The sequence below is a fragment of the Hyla sarda genome, chromosome 5 (genome assembly GCF_029499605.1).
Source record: "Hyla sarda isolate aHylSar1 chromosome 5, aHylSar1.hap1, whole genome shotgun sequence".
Lineage (NCBI taxonomy): Eukaryota > Metazoa > Chordata > Amphibia > Anura > Hylidae > Hyla > Hyla sarda.
In genome coordinates this window covers 255,598,041-255,619,059 of record NC_079193.1, presented here as the reverse complement: position 1 = coordinate 255,619,059, position 21,019 = coordinate 255,598,041, and the positions used below count along the sequence as shown (strand labels likewise).

Sequence of the window (21,019 nt, the reverse complement as noted above, 5' to 3'; positions counted from 1 at the left end):
CTGAAGTCACTTCTCTGTCACGGCATGTTTACATGCTGTGACAGTTTAGCTTCAGGACGAGCCGGCTCGTCCTAATGCGGCAGTTACTCGCCGATTAGGACGAGCCGGCTCGTCCTTCGTCGGCAAGAAGTTAAGGGTCTATTCACACATACAGTATTCTGCCCAGATTTGATGTGCAGGATTTCAAGACGTTTTCAGTTAGTTTACATTGAAGTCTGAAGCAGAAAATCCCGTACATCAAATATGCGCAGAATACCGTACGTGTGAATAGACCATAAAGGTGGAAAACATTTTGACATAATTCATCTTTGTCTCATTTTTTAACATAAGAACCTGACGCGCACAGTAGCTATATATTTGCTGTTTTTTTTATTTAGCCAAAATGATGAATAAATCTAAAGCAACGAAAAACCCAAACAGTTCTTCAGGGAACACAGGCATATAAAAATGCATATATATGTTTTTAGGAGCAGATCACTGGATAACTGTGGGTACAATACCCAGGTACATTTTCTAAAAATCCAATAAATTAGGTCTATACAAAAATAATTGTCAAAAGAGGTTAAGTTAAAGAGTTAGCTACATGACAAGTCCAGAACCAGTGACAAACTTACCCATCACCCTCTACTGTATAGACCACAGGTACTCTGTTCTCTGGCTCTATACCATACTCCTGCTGTGCGGTTTCCAAATTCCTCTCAAAGGTGTCCACACTGCCAATATTAAACCAGACATATTTCTACATGTAAAAACAGAAAAAAACAACAGATCACAAGCTGAACTACTCCTAGTGAAGAAACATACCTACATGTATTCCCAACAGGTCTAACACCAGTTCCCCACAAATAAAACAGCTTACATCACTTTACAGCAGATGTGACCATGCCAGCTAATTTGATGAAAAACGCTATTTTAGGACATATGCAAATTAGCTATTTGATGCACAGGTGTGGCCGTATATGTCAAAATTCACCCCAAACTACTATACAGCCATAAAGATGTTTATTTTTTGGCAGAAAATGTTGTTTTCTCTTCTGTACTTGCCCCATATAGGTTTACATGGCTGCATTAGAGTTATATGTATTATAAATGGCATGCTTAGATAAGACCATGCATATTATTATGCATACAAGTCTTACAAGGGCACATTACTACACTGACTAGTATTTTTTTTCTTTACTTTCTTACTAATGACAGTAAATGATTACGTTGAAATCAGCAAAAATTTGCAGATGTTGCAGATTTATCTGTTAATTTATCTGTTTTTGATTACTACTATTGAAATGCTGCAGCGTGTAGCAGTACCCTTGATGAAATGCTGCAGCGTGTAGCAGTACCCTTGATGAAATGCTGCAGCGTGTAGCAGTACCCTTGATGAAATGCTGCAGCGTGTAGCAGTATCCTTAAAAGGGTTATCCAGACAAAATGCTAAGCTTTAAGCCAAACCCAATAATACAAAAGGTATTTAGGAAAGTAATAAAGTTAAAGGGGTATTCCAGGCAAAAACATTTTATCCCCTATCCAAAGAATAGAGGATAAGATGTCCGATCGCGCAGGGGGGGGGGGGGGGGGGGGGGGTGGTCTCCAGTTTTGGAAACCTCCAGGTTTCTGGGACTGGGAACGTGACGTCACGCCATGCCCCCTCCATTCATGCCACGAATGGAGGGGGCGTGGCGTGACGTCACGTCCCCAGTCCCGGAAACCCAGAGATTTCCGAAACTGGAAACACAGCTGCCGCATAGAATGTGGGTGCTGCAGGGAGATCGCGGGGGGACCCAGCGGCAGGCCCCCCCGCAATCAGACATCTTATCCCCTATCCTTTGGATAGGGGATAAAAAAAATTTGCCCAGAATACCCCTGTAAATTATTTTGTTTCGGACCAATTTGTTTTATAATAAAAAGCAAAAATCCCTTACCCCTTCCATACTTGACTTTCCAGGAAAGAGCACAACTCTTACAAAACGTTTATTTACAACTTGCAGACGATCCACCTAAGAGAGAAAGTTAACAGTAAATCATTAATTACTCGATTGTGGAACTAAAAGAAATGGTGAACGTAATTTCACCACCAAAAAGTTCACGTCATAAAGACTTGTCAAAACTTTTGTTCATTCTGGGTCTGGTTGGTCAGACCTCCACCACTTACTAGAACGAGCAGGGAGAAGCACTCAGATAATTGCTTCATTCCCTGTCTACTTTACTTGCTGCAGGAGACTGGCTCCATAGACCTACTATAGAATCCCTCTCCTGCAGCAAATAAAGACAGGGAGGGAAGTACTTAAAGGGTAGCTCCCATCATCACTTTTTTTCTGTCCCTGCCTATTACCCATCTATCCCTAACCCCCTCCCTGCCTTTAATTATTATTATTATTTTTTTTTTTTACATATTAAAATGACTTTTTGTCTTCCTGGTAGTGTGCTCACTACCAGGCAGACTTCCCCAGCAGGCACCGCGTCACTGATGCCTGCTGGGGCCGACACTTCCGCCCGTAGTTCACCTCTACAGGGCGCCTCCAGCTGTTTCCCGACTGCAACTCCCAGCTTGCCCTGACATCTATTGGCTGTCAGGGAATGCTGGGAGTTGTAGTGGGGAAACAACTGGAGGCACCCTGTATAGGTGAACACCGGATCTGTGATGGCCGCACATACCGCTCCCCACCGCACAGCCCACAACCCACCCGCCCCGCCGCTCAACTTACTCCCCCTCCCCCTTAGTTCACCCAGTCAGAGTACCCCCTCCCCGCCGCGCAGCCCGCAACCCCCCTGGCCCCGCTCAACCCACTCCCCCTCCCCACCCCCCTTAGTTCACCTGTTCAGAGTCCATCCAGCTGTTTCCCCACTACAACTCCCAGCTTGCCCTGATATCTATTGGCTGTCAGGGCATGCTGGGAGTTGTAGTGGGGAAACTGGAGGCATACTGTATAGGTGAGCACGCAACCCCCCACCCCCGGCATAATACTTTACCTTGTCCGCGGGAGCCTGCGCGCATCCACTTCCTTCAAAGCGCTCGCTCCCGCCTGTCTGATTGACAGGCGGGAGCGAGCACCGCAGGGACTGAATTTCGACTCATTGCCAGGCTTAAACAAGTCGAAATTCAGTAGTGACGTCACTGCAGAATGCATTCGGCCACTAGGAGGGCGACCCCTAGTGGACGAATTTAAAAGTGATTTTAAACTGGTTTAAAATCACTTTTTTTAAGTAAAGTATATTAGAGATATGTTGTAGTACTTAACTACTACAACATATACATTTTTAGATTTCATGACAGTGCCCATTTAACTGAGTGCTTCTCCCTGCTTATTATAGAGATTGGTAGGGTTGCAGCACCCAGACTCTGATAAAATGATTGTAAATCTTAAAAAAAAAAAAAAATTGTATGACTGGGAAAGACAATAAAAAAAGGGCATATGTCCATTAAGTTGAACTAGGAAAAAACAACATGAAAACACACAAATGGGCACCCACAGTTGGTACTTTCCCCACTCACCATGCCCTGTGATAAGTAGTTGTTCACAAAGTCTTTCCATGTGATTTCTACAGGAACTTTCCTAAAGAAGATGTAGTAAGTTGCAGCAGCCCAAAATGCTGTACACGCTAGAAAGTAGTATCGGAACTGGTTATCATCCCAAGGGAATTCACCCTGTGAATGAGAGGTCAAACATACCGCTAGTTACAAAGAACTTTAAGTAAAAAGTTACTTTAAACAAGTTACTAAAATAGTTTAAATAAAAGTTATATATGAAAATTTTAAGAGTTACTGTCGTTAGAAACTAATTTTTTCCTCACAAAAAAAACAAAAAACTAAATATTTTCCTAATATTATTCATTTAAAAATGTTATCGCTAAAGATGTGAAATAAATAATGTGAAATGGCCACTAGGGGTCTCTGTATTTTGAAATGTTTATAAACCCTGGTTCATTGTGTGACAAAATTGAAGAATTTTTTTTTAATTTTGCAACTTTTGGGGCTTCCGTTTCTACGCAGTGCATTTTATGGTAAAAATAACACCTTATCTTTATTCTGTAGGTCCATACGGTTAAAATGATACCCTACTTATATAGGTTGGATATTGTCGTACTTCGAAAAAAAATCATAACTACAAGCAGGAAAATGTATATATAAAAAAATTCTCATCTTCTAACCCCTATAACTTATTTTTCGTGCCGTGTTCTTAAGATTTTATTGGTACCATTTTTGTATTGATCGGGGGGTGATTCAAACTTTTATTTGGGAAAAGGTTAAATGACCTTATGTTAACTTTGTTTTTTTCACTTTTTTTTTTTGCAGTGCTATAGCTCCCATCAACTTAGATCGCCACGTCTAAGGGGTTAATGTCGGCATCAACGCGATTGATGATGTCTGGCATTATAGCAGGGGAGCATGCGTACGGCATACAGGTACGCCATGCGTCCTAAAGAGGTTAATGGAGTCCAAATGACTCCGGTGCAAAGTTCACAGCAAGTTGTCCAGTTTGGGCACTATTCACAGTTTAGATCGAATCTACATAAAAAGTTGAGTAACTTTGTAAATACATTGGGATAAATTTATCAAAATCTGTGTAGAGGAAGAATGGTGCAGTTGCCCATAGCAACCATTTAGATTACTTTATTTACAGGCCTCTTTAAAAATGAAAGACACAATCTAATTGGTAGCTACGGGCAACTGCACCACTCTTCCTCTACACTGATTTTAATAAATCTCCCACATTGTATTTCTTATCTTGGCATCTGTCAGGCTTCTTTCACACTGCGGTTGTGACACAGCAGTGCAACGGACATCAGGGAACACAGGGAGAATAGCGGGAGAAAAAAAATACATCATGCAACGTCTTTTTCTCCCGTTACTCCCGTCAAAAAACAATGGCGCCCCACAGACCCCATAATAGTAAATGGGATATGTTGGGACCCATTGTTGCCCGTTGTGCAACATCCAGATAACACGTTAAAGGCACAATAAAAGAGAAAAGGGCCTAATGGACCTTTTTCAATGGGGCACAACAGCAGAGTGAAAGGGGCCTAACTAGGTTTGGGTATAGATGCCTTGAAGACAGAGCACAGATCATGATCTGGCCTAAAAATATGTTCCAAACGCCTCAAGGAAATCCACAGATTTTGTTACAGAATTCAACCACCGTTTTCTTTCCATGCATTGCAATAAATGAAATGTGCTGTAATAATCCACAGTTTGCTACAATCTGTACTTACTAACACTGGAGTGAAACACAGAAACATAGAAGACTGTGGGCAGTCACCTGGGGGGACATTTACCAATGTCTGTGAGAGGTAGAAATCATTTCAATCATGTCAGTGCTTTCTGTTTTGCATGTCTGTGCAAAATGTATCAACCGTGCGCAAGCTTGACATTCCTTCATTCTCAAACAGACATTCCATCAAAAAAGATGCAATGAAAGTCACTGCGCAAAAAAAAATTCAATGATAAATGTCCCCCCTGGTCCATCTAGTCTGCCCTTATACTATTTACTTTATTTTCCTCTTTTTTTTAACACAAGTCCCTCTCTATTGTCTGACAGATAGCAACCAATCACAGCTCATCTTTCATTTTACTAGAGCAATTTGATAGATGAAAGCTGAGCTGTAAATAGTTGCTATCTGTCAAATTAGACACATCCAGTTTCAGATACATTTTTTTTTTTTTTAAATAAATTTAATAATAACGCTAGGCCTTTGTTTATTGTCATTGACTATGTTGCTAAAGGAAATCTGTCACCAGTGTCACCTGCACTAACCTGTTTGTACCGACCGGTAGTGCAGGTGACACTGATGACAACGGTACATACCTTGTCCCTTTCCGTGCAGGGGGATCTCCGGTAATCTCCTCCGTTAGCTACAGCTCCGGGCACGCCTTGGGGCACTGGTGACAGATTTCCTTTAACCCCTTAATGACCAAGCCAATTTTCACCTCAAGGACCAGGTCAATTTTATTTTTGCGTTTTCGTTTTTTCCGCCTCGCCTTCTAAAATCCATAACTCCTTTATATTTCCATGTACAGACCCATATAAGGGCTTGTTTTTCGCGTGACCAATTGTACTTTGTAAGGAAACCTCTCATTTTACCATAAAATGTACGGCGAACCCCCCCAAAAAATTTTTTTAGGGAGGACATTTTAATGAAAACCAAAATTTTGCACATTTTGGAGGGTTTTGTTTTCACACTACACTTTACGGTAAAAATGACATGTGTTCTTTATTCTGTGGGTCAATACAATTAAAATGATACCCATGGCTAGATACTTTTATATTTTTGTACCACAAAAAAAAAAATCTAAAACTTTTTGTACAAAATCAGTAATCTAAAATCACCCTATTTTGACCACCTATAACTTTTTCATTTTTCCGTATATAGGGCGGTATGAAGGCTCATTTTTTGCGCCGTCATCTGTACTTTTTTTAGATACCACATTTGCATATATAAAATTTTTAGATAATTTTTTTTTAATAAAATGTGACAAAAAAGCAGTATTTGTGGACTTTCTGAATTTTTTACGTTTACGCCATTCACCGTAGGGGATCATTAACATTATATTTTGATAGTACGGACATTTACGCACGCAGCGATACCAAATATGTTTATAAAAAAAAAATGTTTACGCTTTTTGGGGATAAAATGGGAAAAACGGACAATTTTCATTTTTATTGGGGGTGGGGATTTTTCACTTTTTTTTACTTTTTATTTTTACATTTTTCAACTTTTTTTTTTTTTTAAACACACTTTTTATGTCCCCATAGGGGACTATCTATAGCAATCGTTTGATTGCTAATACTGTGCAGTGCTATGCATAGGACACAGCACTGCTCAGTATTATCGGTGATCTTCTGCTCTGGTCTGCTCTATCGCAGACCAGAGCAGAAGACCCCGGGAGACGGCCGGAGCTAGGTAAGGGGACCTCCGGCTGTCATGCTGGATGATCGGATCCCCGCGGCAGCGCTGCGGGCGATCCGATCATCTAATCAAAGTGCCGCAATGCCGCAGATGCCGTGATCTGTATTGATCACGGCATCGGAGGGGTTAATGGCGGACATCCGCGCGATCGCGGATGTCGGCCATTACGGGCGGGTCCCCGGCTGCTGCTAGCAGCCGGAACCTGCCGTGTATGACGCGAGCACCCTTCCTATGCGGACGTAAATGTACGTCCTGGTGCGGGAAGTCCCACCAAACCAGGACGTACATTTACGTCCACGGTCGTTAAGGGGTTAATAAATATGTTTTATTAAATTTGTACATTATACAGTCAATAAAAAAAATCTTACCTTTTGTACTCTTGACCACCACTCATCTGATTTCCCACTCTTCTTTCCACCTTTATTGCCACCTCCCCCTGATGCCCCCTTGCCCCCAGAGGAAGACTCATTTTGTTTTGCACCTACAGGAGAAAAAAAAAAAAATGTTAGAAAAACTTAACAGCCTGATTATGCCAGCACATACTTTTTAGTTAACATTAGCCTCTGTTCACACTGACTTCATAGCTCTGGTTTTACTGAACGTTTTTCTGTTCACAGAGTTGTATTTTTTTTCTACAATATGAGTTTTATTTGGAGTTACCTTTAAAATAAAGATTTCTTTGTATCATGTACCATGCTGTACATCCATTACATTGCATTCCAGTTACTAATCTACTATAACAAAAAGACTATAACAGAAGTATTTACCATTGACTTTCTTGCTGTTTTTGCCATTTGGGAAATATTTCTCAAAACCTAAAAAAAAAGACAAATACATTAAGCTTATGCAATATAATATAGCTCATCCTTACATTGTTATGCACTGGAGTAAGATGAACAGCTTGTTTATTAATTTTGTTGCATCTTTGAAATGATGTGCTCTATATCCTAAAATCTGCAGCATCTATAAACTGGTCTAGAATTCTGGAATCATTTATACCGGTTTTCTAGTGTGAACTATAGCGAAAAAAAAGACAAAATCAGGTGCAGCTCAATTCACATAACTAAAACTGAGGAATCTGCCCAAATCCACTACCCAAGGTTCTAGGCAAAACTATAATATACTAAAAGGCAGTCCTCTAAGTTACTAGGGATAATAAAGATGTTTGAGGTTTCAAGTCACAATTAAAGGGGTATTCCAGGCAAAAACTTTTTTTTTTTATATATCAACTGGCTCCGGAAAGTTAAACAGATTTGTAAATTACTTCTATTAAAAAATCTTAATCCTTACAATAGTTATTAGCTTCTGAAGTTGAGTTGCAGTTTTCTGTCTAACTGCTTTCTGATGACTCATGTCCCGGGAGCTGTCCAGCTCCTATGGGGATATTCTCCCATCATGCAAGGGATATTCTCCCATCATGCACAGCTCCCTTGACGTGACATCATCATTGAGCAGTTAGACAGAAAACTTCAGAAGCTAATAACTATTGGAAGGATTAAGATTTTTTAATAGAAGTAATTTACAAATTCTTTAACTTTCCGGAGCCAGTTGATCTATAAAAAAAAAAAAAAAGTTTTTGCCTGGAATACCCCTTTAACCCCTTAAGGACTCAGCCCATTTTGGCCTTAAGGACTCAGACAATTTAATTTTTACGTTTTCATTTTTTCCTCCTCGCCTTCTAAAAATCATAACTCTTTTATATTTTCATCACAGACTAGTATGAGGACTTGTTTTTTGCGCGACCAGTTGTCCTTTGTAATGACATAACTCATTATATCATAAAATGTATGGCGCAACCAAAAAACACTATTTTTGTGGGGAAATTAAAACGAAAAACGCAATTTTGCTAATTTTGGACGGTTTCGTTTTCACGCCGTACAATTTATGGTAAAAATGACGTGTGTTCTTTATTCTGAGGGTCAATACGATTAAAATGATACCATTATATACTTTTATAATATTGTTGCGCTTAAAAAAAATCAAACTTTTTAACCAAATTAGTACGTTTATAATCCCTTTATTTTGATGACCTATAACTTTTTTATTTTTCCGTATAAGCGGCGGTATGGGGGCTCATTTTTTGCGTCATGATCTGTACTTTTTTTTTAATACCACATTTGCATATAAAAAACGTAATACATTTTTTAAAATTTTTTTTTAAATAAAATGTATTAAAAAAGTAGGAATTTTGGACTTTTTTATTTTTTTTCGTTCACGCCGTTAACCATACGGGATCATTAACATTTTATTTTAATAGTTCGGAACTTTACGCACGCGCCGATACCAAATATGTCTATAAAAATTTTTTTTATGCTTTTTGAGGGTAAAATAGGAAAAAACGGACGTTTTACTTTTATATTGGGGGAGGGATTTTTCACTTTTTTTTAACATTTTTTTTTTTTTACACTTGAATAGTCCCCATAGGGGACTATTCATAGCAATACCATGATTGCTAATACTGATCTGTTCTATGTATAGGACATAGAACAGATCAGTATTATCGGTCATCTCCTGCTCTGGTCTGCTCGATCACAGACCAGAGCAGGAGATGCCGGGAGCCGCACGGAGGAAGGAGAGGGGACCTCCGTGCGGCGTTATGAATGATCGGATCCCCGCAGCAGCGCTGCGGGCGATCCGATCGTTCATTTAAATCGCGAACTGCCGCAGATGCCGGGATCTGTATTGATCCCGGCACCTGAGGGGTTAATGGCGGACGCCCGCGAGATCGCGGGCGTTGGCCATTGCCGGCGGGTCCCTGGCTGTGATCAGCAGCCGGGAGCAGCCGCGCATGACGCGGGCATCGCTCCGATGCCCGCGGTTATGCTTAGGACGTAAATGTACGTCCTGGTGCGTTAAGTACCACCGCACCAGGACGTACATTTACGTCCTGCGTCCTTAAGGGGTTAAAAGACTTGATTGTTTACTATTATTACACTATTTTAATAAACTATCAATAGTTATTTGAGTGTGTCACAGGGCCCTTGTGATACACCTATGATGGTAAAATTATATGAATTAGCAAAATATATTAAAACAGAAGTAAAATGGCCAGAACCGCTATAGTAACGTCAATAATAAATTATCACTTGTAGAGTGACAAACAAAACAGAATGATCTTGCTAAATAGATGAACTGTTATAAGGCACGCTGGAACCCAATCTATTTAGCAAGATCATTCTGTTTTGTTTGTCACTGTACAAGTGATAATTTATTATTGATGTTACTATAGCGGTTCTGGCCATTTTACTTATGTTTTAATATATTTTGCTAATTCATATAATTTTACCATCATGTGTGTCGCAAGGGCCCTGTGACACACTCAAATAACGTGTATTATACTATTCATTGTTTACTATTCTTACACAATTTTAATAAACTAAGGCAGAGATTTATCAAAACCTGTTCCAATGAAAAGTTGTCCAGTTGACAATAGCAACCAATCAGATCGCTTCTTTCATTTTTAACAAGGCCTCTGCAAAAAGAAAGAAGTGATCTGATTGGTTGCTATGGGCAACTGGGCAACTTTTCCTTTGCACAGGTTTTGATAAATCTCCCCCTAAGTCTTTTAATGGTGACTTGAAACCTCAAATATCTTTATTTATTATCTTAGAGGACTGCCTTTTTGTTTATACAGTGGTCCCTCAAGTTACAATATTAATTGGTTCCAGGACGACCATTGTATGTTGAGACCAGAACTCTATGGAAACCTGGTAATTGGTTCTGAAGCCACCAAAATGTCATCCAAAAATAGGAAAAAGTGAGAATTAAACAAAAATAAGTAGATAACTAAAATAGAGATAAAGCAAATTCTTACACGTAAAAGTAAAGATCTGCTGGGAGCTGTAGATCACTGTCTATGTCAGCGTTTCCCAAAGAGGGTGCCTCCAGCTGTTGCCAAACTACAACTCCCAGCATGCCCGGACAGCCGAAGGCTGTCCGGGCATGCCTGGAGTTGTAGTTTTGCAACAGCTGGAGGCACCCTCTTTGGGAAACACTGGTCTATGTAGAGGACAGAAGCTTCTTCAGGGTCCTGTACAGAACATGCAATGTCCTAAAAAAAAACATGTCAAATGGAGCCGCCCTCACCTGGTGCCCAAAGGAGCAGGTAACCCTGGCCCAGGTAAAGAGTACAGAACATGTAATAACTCCCTGTACTGTAGGGGGCGCTACCAGACACCAGTCAGGGGTTTTACCAGTGAAATGTCCATTCTGATTGGTCGGTTCTTCCAGCCATTGACACGTTTCGCAGATTCCATAGCATTGTATGTTGAGTCTGGTTTCAAGTTACAATGGTCCAGAAAAGACAATTGTATGTTGAGGCCATTTTAGTTGAGGGATCACTGTAGTGTGAACTATAGTAGACCAGCTTGAACACCAGAGGCCACACCCAAGTAGGATTGTCTCCAAATTGAAAAATGGAGTTTGCACAAAAAGTTCTACAGTAAAATACTCCTAGATACTCCTTAACATCTATTGTTATAATCATGCACTCCTATACAAGAGGGCAGCAAGAAAATATACCTTTAGGGGGCTGAGAGCACAGTCGTCGGTACGCAGCTATAACTCTGGCCAACAAAGGCTTCTTGCCTACATCACCGGCTTGAGTCTGAAACTTTAAGACAAAGGAAAAAGAAAAAGAGGAGTTAATTGGACATGTCCAGAGCTACTTATCTCATTTAACATCTTGTATTGATTTCTTAAAGGCGTTGTCCAGCCAAAAATTAATGAGGGCCTAACAGTTCATTGTTATGGTGCCGACACCTGGGCACTCCCCGCCAATGAGCCTTGGTGCCGAAATAACAATGTAAGGAACCGGAAGCCACGGTTCCATAAATTGTAGTTGTGCCGGACGATTGCGCCGAAACACCCATTAAAGTACAATGAAGGTGCTATATAATGATAATTTGGTAGATTAACTTTAAAGAATAACTCCACCCCTAGACATCTTATCCCCTATCCAAAGGATAGAGAATAAGATGTCTGATCGCGGGCGTCCCGCCGCTGGGGACCCCCACAATATAGCATGCAGCACCCACCTGTTTCTTCTCCGGAATCGCTGGAGGGTCTGGGTTCCGACCACCGGAACGGAAGTCCGTGACATCACGCCCCGTCCCCTCAATGCAATGCCATCACGCCCCCTCCCATAGACTTGCATTGAGGGGACGGGGTGTGACATTACATGGGGGCGCAGTCGTGACGTCATGGACTTCTGTTCCGGTGGTCGGGACCCAGACCCTCCAGCGCCTCCGGAGCAGAAACAGGTGGGTGCTGCATGCTATATTGCGGGGGTCCCCAGCGGCGAGACCCCCACGATCAGACATCTTATCCCCTATCCTTTGAAAAGGGGATAAGATGTCTAGGGGTGGAGTACCCCCCTTTAAGCCTTAATATTTTAGTTGCAGCAGCACAAGCAAAATAAACATTTGTGTCAGAGCTCTCCTTTAAGGGGTTTTCCAGGACCGTAATACTGTTAGCCTAGGATAGGCCACAAGTATGACTCCAACACTTCCCATGGTGCTCTTCATTACCACAGCTTTATACATTTCACAGCAGCTTCTTCTAGTACTACACACACAGATCTACCCCCTTACATGATTGGCCTGCAGTTTAGGCACCGGAGCTTTAGGGTAGGTTCACACTACGTAATTAGCACAGAATTCTGTGCGCTGAATTATGCGTCGGGATTCCGCGCTGTGAACTCCTAACATAAGTGTGAAGGGGTGTTCCGCGGTTAACACTGCGGAATGAAATTGATCAGTGCGAACAAGGAACATGTTCATTCTTTGACCAGAAGTCCGCAAGAACTACATAGCCGTCGGCTGCCAGATGGAATCTCTGCTTGCGAAATTCTGCGAGCAGAGATTTTGTTCCAAATACGTAGTGTGAACATACCCTTCAAATGCAGGAAGCTCTGTCTGGTAAACAATAGAGGCTACATTGTTCCCCAAATGCCACAGCTCTTACAGGTGTTCAGTGGGGGTGGCGGGAATCAGCCCCCAATACTGATCATCTATTGATGGCCTAGCCTAACTATACGCCTTCAATATTCAAAGGGGTACTGGGGTGGAAAACTTTTTTTTTCTTTTTTTTTTAAATCAACTGGTGCCAGAAAGTGAAACAGATTTGTAAATTACGTCTATTAAAACATCTTTACCCTCCCAGCACTTTTTAGCAGCTGTATGCTACAGAGGAAATTCTTTTCTTTTTTGTCCTGTCCACAGTGCTCTCTGCTGACACCTGATGCCCGCGTCAGGAACTGTCCAGAGCAGCATAGGTTTGCTATGGGGATTTTCTCCTGCTCTGGACAGTTCCTGATACGGGCATCAGGTGTCTGAACATTATGACTTTGACTGCAGCTAATTAGCATGGTGAGATCCACCTCGACTCTAATTTCTACTATAATAATAAACGATATTGAATGCCTTGACACTTCGCCATCTCGGTACATTTCTTTGTTAATAAAGTTATCAGTTTCTTAACTGTATGTTTTATATATAAAAATTCTATTACAATGTACATGGAAAGATGTTTTACTATCTTTGTATTGCTTGTATGATTGTAATACTTAATAAAAATAACGTTAAACAGAGAGCACTGTGCTCAAGACAAAAAAGAAATTAAAAAAAGAAAAGAATTTCCTCTGTAGCATACAGCTGTTAAAAAGTACTGGAAGGGTAAAAATTTTTTAATGTTTTAATAGAAGTAATTTACAAATCTGTTTAACTTTCTGGCACCAGTTGATTTAAAAATAAAGGGGTACTCCGGTGGAAAACATTTTAACTGGATATTTCACTGGCAAATTTTGCTGGATTATCAGATGTTTTGATTAAGGGCTGAAATAACTAATCGATTAATCAGCAACTAATTGATTATGAAAATACTGTAGTTGTCAACTAAAATGGGCTGCTGCAGGCACATAGGATGGACGACAACCAGGGAATGTGCTGCCCCTCCTACCTAACCACAGGTAAGAAACAGGGAGGGGGCATAGCCCTTACAAGGAAAAGAAATATATATATTTAAAAGAATTATTATATGCATTTAAATATGATATAAAGCAACTCCTCTCAGCCTCCGCAAGGCAGAGCATCTAGCAGACCGCACAAACTCTCTCTATACACAATGCATCTCTTACCTAAAAACACACAGAAAACCTTCAGTTCGATCCCCTCCCCTCATTACTTCTATTAAAAAATCTTAATCCTTTCAGTACTTTTTAGCAGCTGTTTGCTACAGAGGAAAATATTTATTTTTTGAATTTCTTTTTTGTGTTGTCCACAGTGCTCTCTGCTGACACCTGATGCCCATATCAGGAACTGTCCAGAGCAGGAGAAAATCCCCATAGCAAACCTATGCTGCTTGGGACACTTCCTGACATGGACAGAGGTGTCAGCAGAGAGCACTGTGGACAACACAAAAAAGAAATTCAAAAAGTAAAGAATTTCCTCTGTAGCATACAGCTGCTAAAAAGTACTAAAAGGATTAAAGAGTAGCTCCCACTATCTTATTTTTTTTTCTGTCCTTGCCTATTGCCCATCTATCCCTAACCCCCTCCCTGCCATTAATTATTTTTTTTACCATCTTAGAAATAACTTTATGTCTGCTTGGTAGTGTGCTCACTACCAGGCAGCCTTCCCCAGCAGGTGTGACGTCACTGATGCCTGCTGGGGGGCTGACTTCCGCCCTTAGTTCAAATATACAGGGTGCCTCTAGCTGTTTCACCACTACAACTCCCAGCTTGCCCTGACATCTATTGGCTGTCAGGGAATGCTGGAAGTTGTAGTGGTGAAACAATTAGAGGCACCCTGTGCTGAAAACAGTCTTTGTAACGGGCGTAACCCGCTCCCCTATGCTATGCCCCCCGCACAGTTCCTTAAAAGACCCCAGCCGCAGCGCAAATCACACCCCCCCCCCCCATCACCCCCAACCCGCCTCCAAATAGCTCCCTATAAAATCACGGCCGCGCTACCCGATCCCTTACAGCTAACTATAACATGTCCAAGACAGAAGCAGCAGCGCAGCACTGCGCGCTGCCGCACGTATGTTGGAAGGCGGGGGCTGGCACGAGGCTAGGGAGCCAATGCGCTCAAGCCCCGGCTTTCACAGCGCTCGCTCCCGCCTTTCTGATTGACAGGCAGGGAGCGAGCGCAGGCTGAATGAATTAGGACCGATGCCTAGCCGGCATCGATCCGAATTCAAGCGTGACGTCACGCCAGTCTGCAGCCGGCCACTAGGAGGGAGACCCGTAGTGGTCGGTTTTCAAAATGTAAATTAAACCATTTTAACAAAAAAAAAAAAAAAAAAAAAATGAAACTATATTACAGATATGTTGTAGCACATAAGTACTACGACATATATTAAAAAAATTAATAAATAAAATAAAAAATGTTGGTGACAGTGCCCATTTAAGATTTTTTTAATAGAAGTAATTTACAAATCTGTTTAAATTCTGGTACCAGTTCATTTATATAAAAAAAAGTTTTCCACCGGAGGACCCCTTTAAGTAATCATCAGCCGAGCTGCGAGGTTCGCTACGAGCCAATTTACTGTAAGTTTGCTCAACTCTAAAAATAACCTACTAGGAATATCATACAGACTATTGTCTTCCAGTTGTTTCAATGCTCAGTTTCCTTCTTTAAATATTAAATTCCATATTGTATAGCATATCCATGCTGAGTCAGCAGATGCTGGACAACAAGAATATTTATTTACGTACAGCATTTCAGATATGTAAAGATGAGTTAACAGAAGTGAATGACATCCTGCAGCCTTCTCCCTAGCTAGAGGTTATATATACAGACTCAGAGAAATAGGTTACACAACATCTTACATAAACCACACGTCAGACAGATACATAACAAGATGCTGGTACTGAACACTCCTAACGTAATGGCTGGCATCCGCAACATAGACTAGTCCAGTGTTTCCCAACCAGGGTGCCTCCAGCTGTTGCAAAACTACAACTCCCAGCATGCCCGGACAGCCTTCGGCTGTCCGGGCATGCTGGGAGTTGTAGTTTTGCAACAGCTGGAGGCACCCTGGTTGGGAAACACTGGACTAATCTTTTGCCCATCAGTGTGGAGTGGTCATTGGTCATGTATGGCTCCGATAACCCATAAAGAACACATCTGTTGTGAATATTCTGTAAACCAGCTCAGATATATAACCGACATGAAAAAAAGAAATAAAATTACATAAAATGGCACATATAAAAGACAAGAGGGTCCCGTACTATAGAAGATTGACACATAGGGGGGAGGTTTATCAAAACCTGTGCAGAGGAGCAGAGATTCAGTAATTGCCCACAGCAACCAATCAGATTAATACAGGTACAAATCAGCTCGCCCATGCACGCCCTACTGCAACACGGAACGGACCTCAGTCCCTGGATAGACAATGCGATAAGAGGTGTCCAGCGCAGTCCACTCGGATAAAAAAACTTCTATTTTGTTTCAATACAGCAGACATGGAAGGATGTAGGAACGAGTGATGCGTTTCAGCTGTAGTTAACAGCCATAGTCATACAGGTTTCAAGAGTACCCGTCTTCTCCCACAAAAAAAAAAAAAAAAAAACTGGTATATGTTACTCAGTACTTAAAGGGGTTATCCAGGAAAAAACGTTTTTATATATCAACTGGCTCCAGAAAGTTAAACAGATTTGTAAATGACTTCTATTAAAAAATCTTTATGCTTCCAATAATTATCAGCTGCTGAAGTTGAGTTGTTCTTTTCGGTCTGGCAACAGTGCTCTCTGCTGACATCTCTGCTTGTCTTGGGAACTGCACAGAGTAGAATAGGTTTGCTATGGGGATTTGCTTCTACTCTGGACAGCTCCCGAGACACGTGTCATCAGAGAGCACTTAGACAGAAAAGAACAACTCAACTTCAGCAGCTCATAAGTACTGAAAGGAATAAGATTTTTTAATAGAAGTCATTTACAAATCTGTTTTACTTTCTGGAGCCAGTTGATATATTGATATTATATATATATATATATATATATATATATATATATATATATATACACACACACACACACGTTTTTCCCTGAAAAAAACCCTTTAATCCTGGTCATGTACATATTTTTATGGAGGACATTCATCAAGACCTGTGCTGAGGTAAAGTCGACCAGTTGCCCATAGCGACCAATCTGATCACTTATATCTCTCAGAGGCCTTATCAAAAATGAAAGAAGCAAGCTAACTGGTTAACTTTTCCTCTGCACAAGTTTTGACGAGTCTCCCCCCTATGTTTCTAGAACCTATATTTCTCTCACAGATACCTTCTATCTGTTGCTCACTTCGTTTCTCATTTTGTGCTTTGGAGGCGGCATATCCTCACTCTCCATGACTCATCTACCTCCCTGAGTCTGCTGTGCTGGGTTTCTTCATCCAATTACTGCAGGCTGCCCTGTAAACCCCTCCTATTTTCTTCCTACCTTTAAGTCTTCTGAAATAATTACTCCTAAATCCCTCTCCTCAGATACTGAGGTCAGGACTGTGTCAAATATTCTATCCGAGGGTTTTTATGCCCCAGGTGAATTATCTTGCACTTATCCACATTAAATTTCAGTTGCCAGAGTTCTGACCATTCTTCTAGTTTGCCTAAATCCTTTTACATTTGGCGATCCCTCCAGGAACATCAACCCTGTTACATATCTTTGTGTCATCAGCAAAAAGATCAATGATAAATCTGATAAATAAAATAAGCAATTTGGATGGGTGCTAAGGGCAACTGGTCCACTTTTCTTCTATACAGGTTTTGATAAATGTCCCTTATAGTCGGGTATTATACAGCAGTGTCAGAAGGGCTGGTTACTCTTATAGAGGGGTTAAGTATGGACAACCTCATCTATGATACAAACCCCACTGATCAGACCCCCGAATCCGCTAGAGGGAGAGAAAGACATTTCTAGTCATTGTCACCAATGTCTTTCTCTCCGGAATCCGGGCTATGATCACTCATAAACATGGCAGATAGCAATAAATCCCACACAGGAGAACCATAGGAGGTTTTAGGATCAACTTGCATGTTTCTTGTCTCTATAGCCACTTGTATAAAAGCTTAACATTATTCTACAGTTTACTCACAAAACATGAAGTATGTAAACAAAGTGTCTTACTCATAATGCATTGATCCAACAAAAGAACCAATTATGTAAAATGAAAGTTTATTTACCATACATCAAAATGTAGGACATACATTTAAAAGTACAGTGAGAAATGTTAAAACCAAGGCACTGAAACAACGAATACAGAGAAGTGGAGGTGGTGTGAGAAGCACAGGTACATGGAGTCCAGGGAATGCCGGATCAATACATTTAAGGCATATATATCACTCAATATAGTTTACAGTTATAGTGGTATGACTACAAGGAGGAGTGATACAAAAAATATGCATGATTAGGAAATAGATCATAAACAAATAGCTAAACATTAGGAGAAAGTAGCTAGAGAACAATGAAACATCTTGTCATGTGTGCTGCCAACCTACCAACTCCAACCCCAACAAGAGTTTTGCGTTCTGCTGGTTATTTTGTCTGTATTTTGATCTTAAATTACAGCTGTCAGTCCAGGTTATTAGATCCACTGTCAGGCCGGGACCGTCACCCATAATTTGGACCCAAAAATGTGCCCATATTTATCTATAGTAAAACCGGCCTTACACTGAACAGTTATTTTTGATATAGGGAAAACGAACTCGTCTAACTACATTTTAGAGACCCAAATGAGCTGTTTGGGATGTTTAATCTTTCCGTCTGCAACCAGGAGAATTGGAAGCTTATCTCCAAAAGCCCAAGGGTACATGCAGCCACTAAAACCACAACAGAAACTCCGCTCCTCCCAGAGTACTTGTTCACTATATAGTGTCACCACGACTTATCCCTACTACTGCTTTCCTGTAGTCAGACTAGAAGTAAAAGAATAAGTGCTCCATAGAGTAGTAATGTTTAGAACCACGTGGTGAGGAAGGTATATAAATGAATTGCTCACCCCGAGTGGTTGTGCAACTTCATACACAACAATGATGCTAGCGTAAGATGGTAGGTCGTCTGCTGCCCTCCAGTAGGTAAATGGTAGGGATCGACCGATACTGATTTTTTAGGGCCGATACCGATAATATGTGAACTTTGAGGCCAATAGCCGATAACTTATACCGATATGCAGGCGCTTTAAATCAATGAACTGCAGTGGCTTTTGCGAGGCCAGAGACCGCCGCCCACTTCTCTCCCCCTGCCTGTCCTGGGGATCTCCTGAGTCCAACCACCACTGCCGCTGCCCCCCCCTGCCAGTCCTGAGTCCAACCACCGCTGCTGCCCCATTGCCTCCCCCATCCCCGGTTTTATAATTACCTGTTCCCGGGGTCACGCTACTTCTGGCTCCAGCGTTGTCCTGAGCTATCACTGTGCGCACTGACAATGACGTTGCATTGAGGACGTCACTCATCAGTGCGCAGCGCACAGCAATAGCGCAGGACGCCGCAGGAGCAAGAAGTAGTGCAGACCCCAGGAACAGGTAATTATAAAACCGGGGATGGGGGAGGCAATGGGGCAGCGGCGGCGGTCTCTGGCCGGGGCATTATCGGCAAGGTAATTGCCTATACCGATAATGTCCAAAATCGTGAATATCGGCCAAATCGATAATCGGTTGATTCCTAGTAAATGGCATTAAAGGAATAGGCTTCAACGGAACCCGGATCAATGGCGCTAATTGACCACAACAGGTATATGGATAAAAGAGGATTTATTGACCAGAATGCAACACGTTTCGCTGCGCATGCGCAGCGAAACGCGTTGCATTCTGGTCAATAAATCCTCTTTTATCCATACACCTGTTGTGGTGGATCAGTGCCATTGATCCGGGTTCCGTTGAAGCCTATTCCTCTAGAATCTTGGAAGCACATACATAGCAAAAGACCACACCCTTATGTTTTATGGATTTTTAAGCAATATTTGTTTTTAAACTACACAGTATTATGAGGGGGGCTGTAGTGTAAACATTGGGCTACTTTGGGGGTTTCCATAGACTCTTCTGCTGGTCCTCATGGGGGTAAAGAGCACAATATGATCTGTGTAGGGAGGGACAGGGGGTAGGATTACTGCACTTATGACGGGAGTAAACAAGGGTCATATAAGACTATTGCGCAGCAGGCAGCTCAGGATGCTGGGGGTCACTGCACAAATCTGACGGGTTTCTACCAATAATTATTATATAACAGGTAAAGACATAAAAGGGAATTAAAAGTCACTGACAGCTCTGGAGTGCACCTTCCACAAGGGGGCGCACATGCTCACAGGTAGGAACGATCCCATGAAGCACTACCACCCGCAATAACGCAGGGACTCACCCTTCTAAGGCAGCAGGCCCCGGCACGCCGACTGTGGGGCAGCACTGGAAGAAGCGCCCCGGTGAGAGGCCGGCAGAGGCCATGCACCAGCAGGCAGCGGTGAGCCATAAGGCCCGGTCAGTGTGTAGGCTCCGTGCAGCCGTCACGTTATGTCACCACATCACACCTCCCACTACAACTTCCAATACGACCTCCAGGCTCCTCCTGGCGCTAACCAATGACGTCACTGCTTCCAGCCAACCAAGGACCAGAGCTTCATGTCGCTGTTGATGACGTGTGCATGTGGGCGTGTCTTCTGGTGACAGCACTGACCACTAGATGTTCTCCTTAGTCACGGTCACTGTATACAGTACTAGGCTGGGAATAAAGTGTCTTTAGTAACCTCACCATCAGTGTAATAGACTGTATATACCAGCAGTGTAATAGACTGTATATACCAGCAGTGTAATAGACTGTATATACCAGTAGACTGTATATACCATCAGTGTAATAGACTGTATATACCATCAGTGTAATAGACTGTATATACCAGCAGTGTAATAGACTGTATATACCAGAAGTGTAATAGACTGTATATACCATCAGTGTAATAGACTGTATATACCATCAGTGTAATAGACTGTATATACCAGCAGTGTAATAGACTGTATATACCAGCAGTGTAATAGACTGTATATACCAGTAGACTGTATATACCAGCAGTGTAATAGACTGTATATACCAGTAGACTGTGTATACCAGCAGTGTAATAGACTGTATATACCAGCAGTGT

General features: G+C 41.6%; 1 protein-coding gene across 1 annotated transcript in view; it reads right to left on the bottom strand.

Moving 5' to 3' along the window:
• The window catches only part of AFG3L2 (AFG3 like matrix AAA peptidase subunit 2), a 50,406-nt gene extending 29,950 nt beyond the window's left edge, over nucleotides 1–20,456 (bottom strand). Inside the window, exons 1-7 of the mRNA XM_056521539.1 lie at nucleotides 20,248–20,456; nucleotides 11,422–11,512; nucleotides 7,668–7,715; nucleotides 7,269–7,381; nucleotides 3,488–3,640; nucleotides 1,917–1,991; nucleotides 615–739 (exon numbers count right to left, since the gene is read on the bottom strand). Coding sequence (XP_056377514.1) covers nucleotides 615–739; nucleotides 1,917–1,991; nucleotides 3,488–3,640; nucleotides 7,269–7,381; nucleotides 7,668–7,715; nucleotides 11,422–11,512; nucleotides 20,248–20,355 — 713 coding nt within the window. The 5' untranslated portion in view covers nucleotides 20,356–20,456. The remainder of the gene's footprint in view (nucleotides 1–614; nucleotides 740–1,916; nucleotides 1,992–3,487; nucleotides 3,641–7,268; nucleotides 7,382–7,667; nucleotides 7,716–11,421; nucleotides 11,513–20,247) is intronic.
• Between the last annotated feature and the right edge of the window lie 563 nt (nucleotides 20,457–21,019).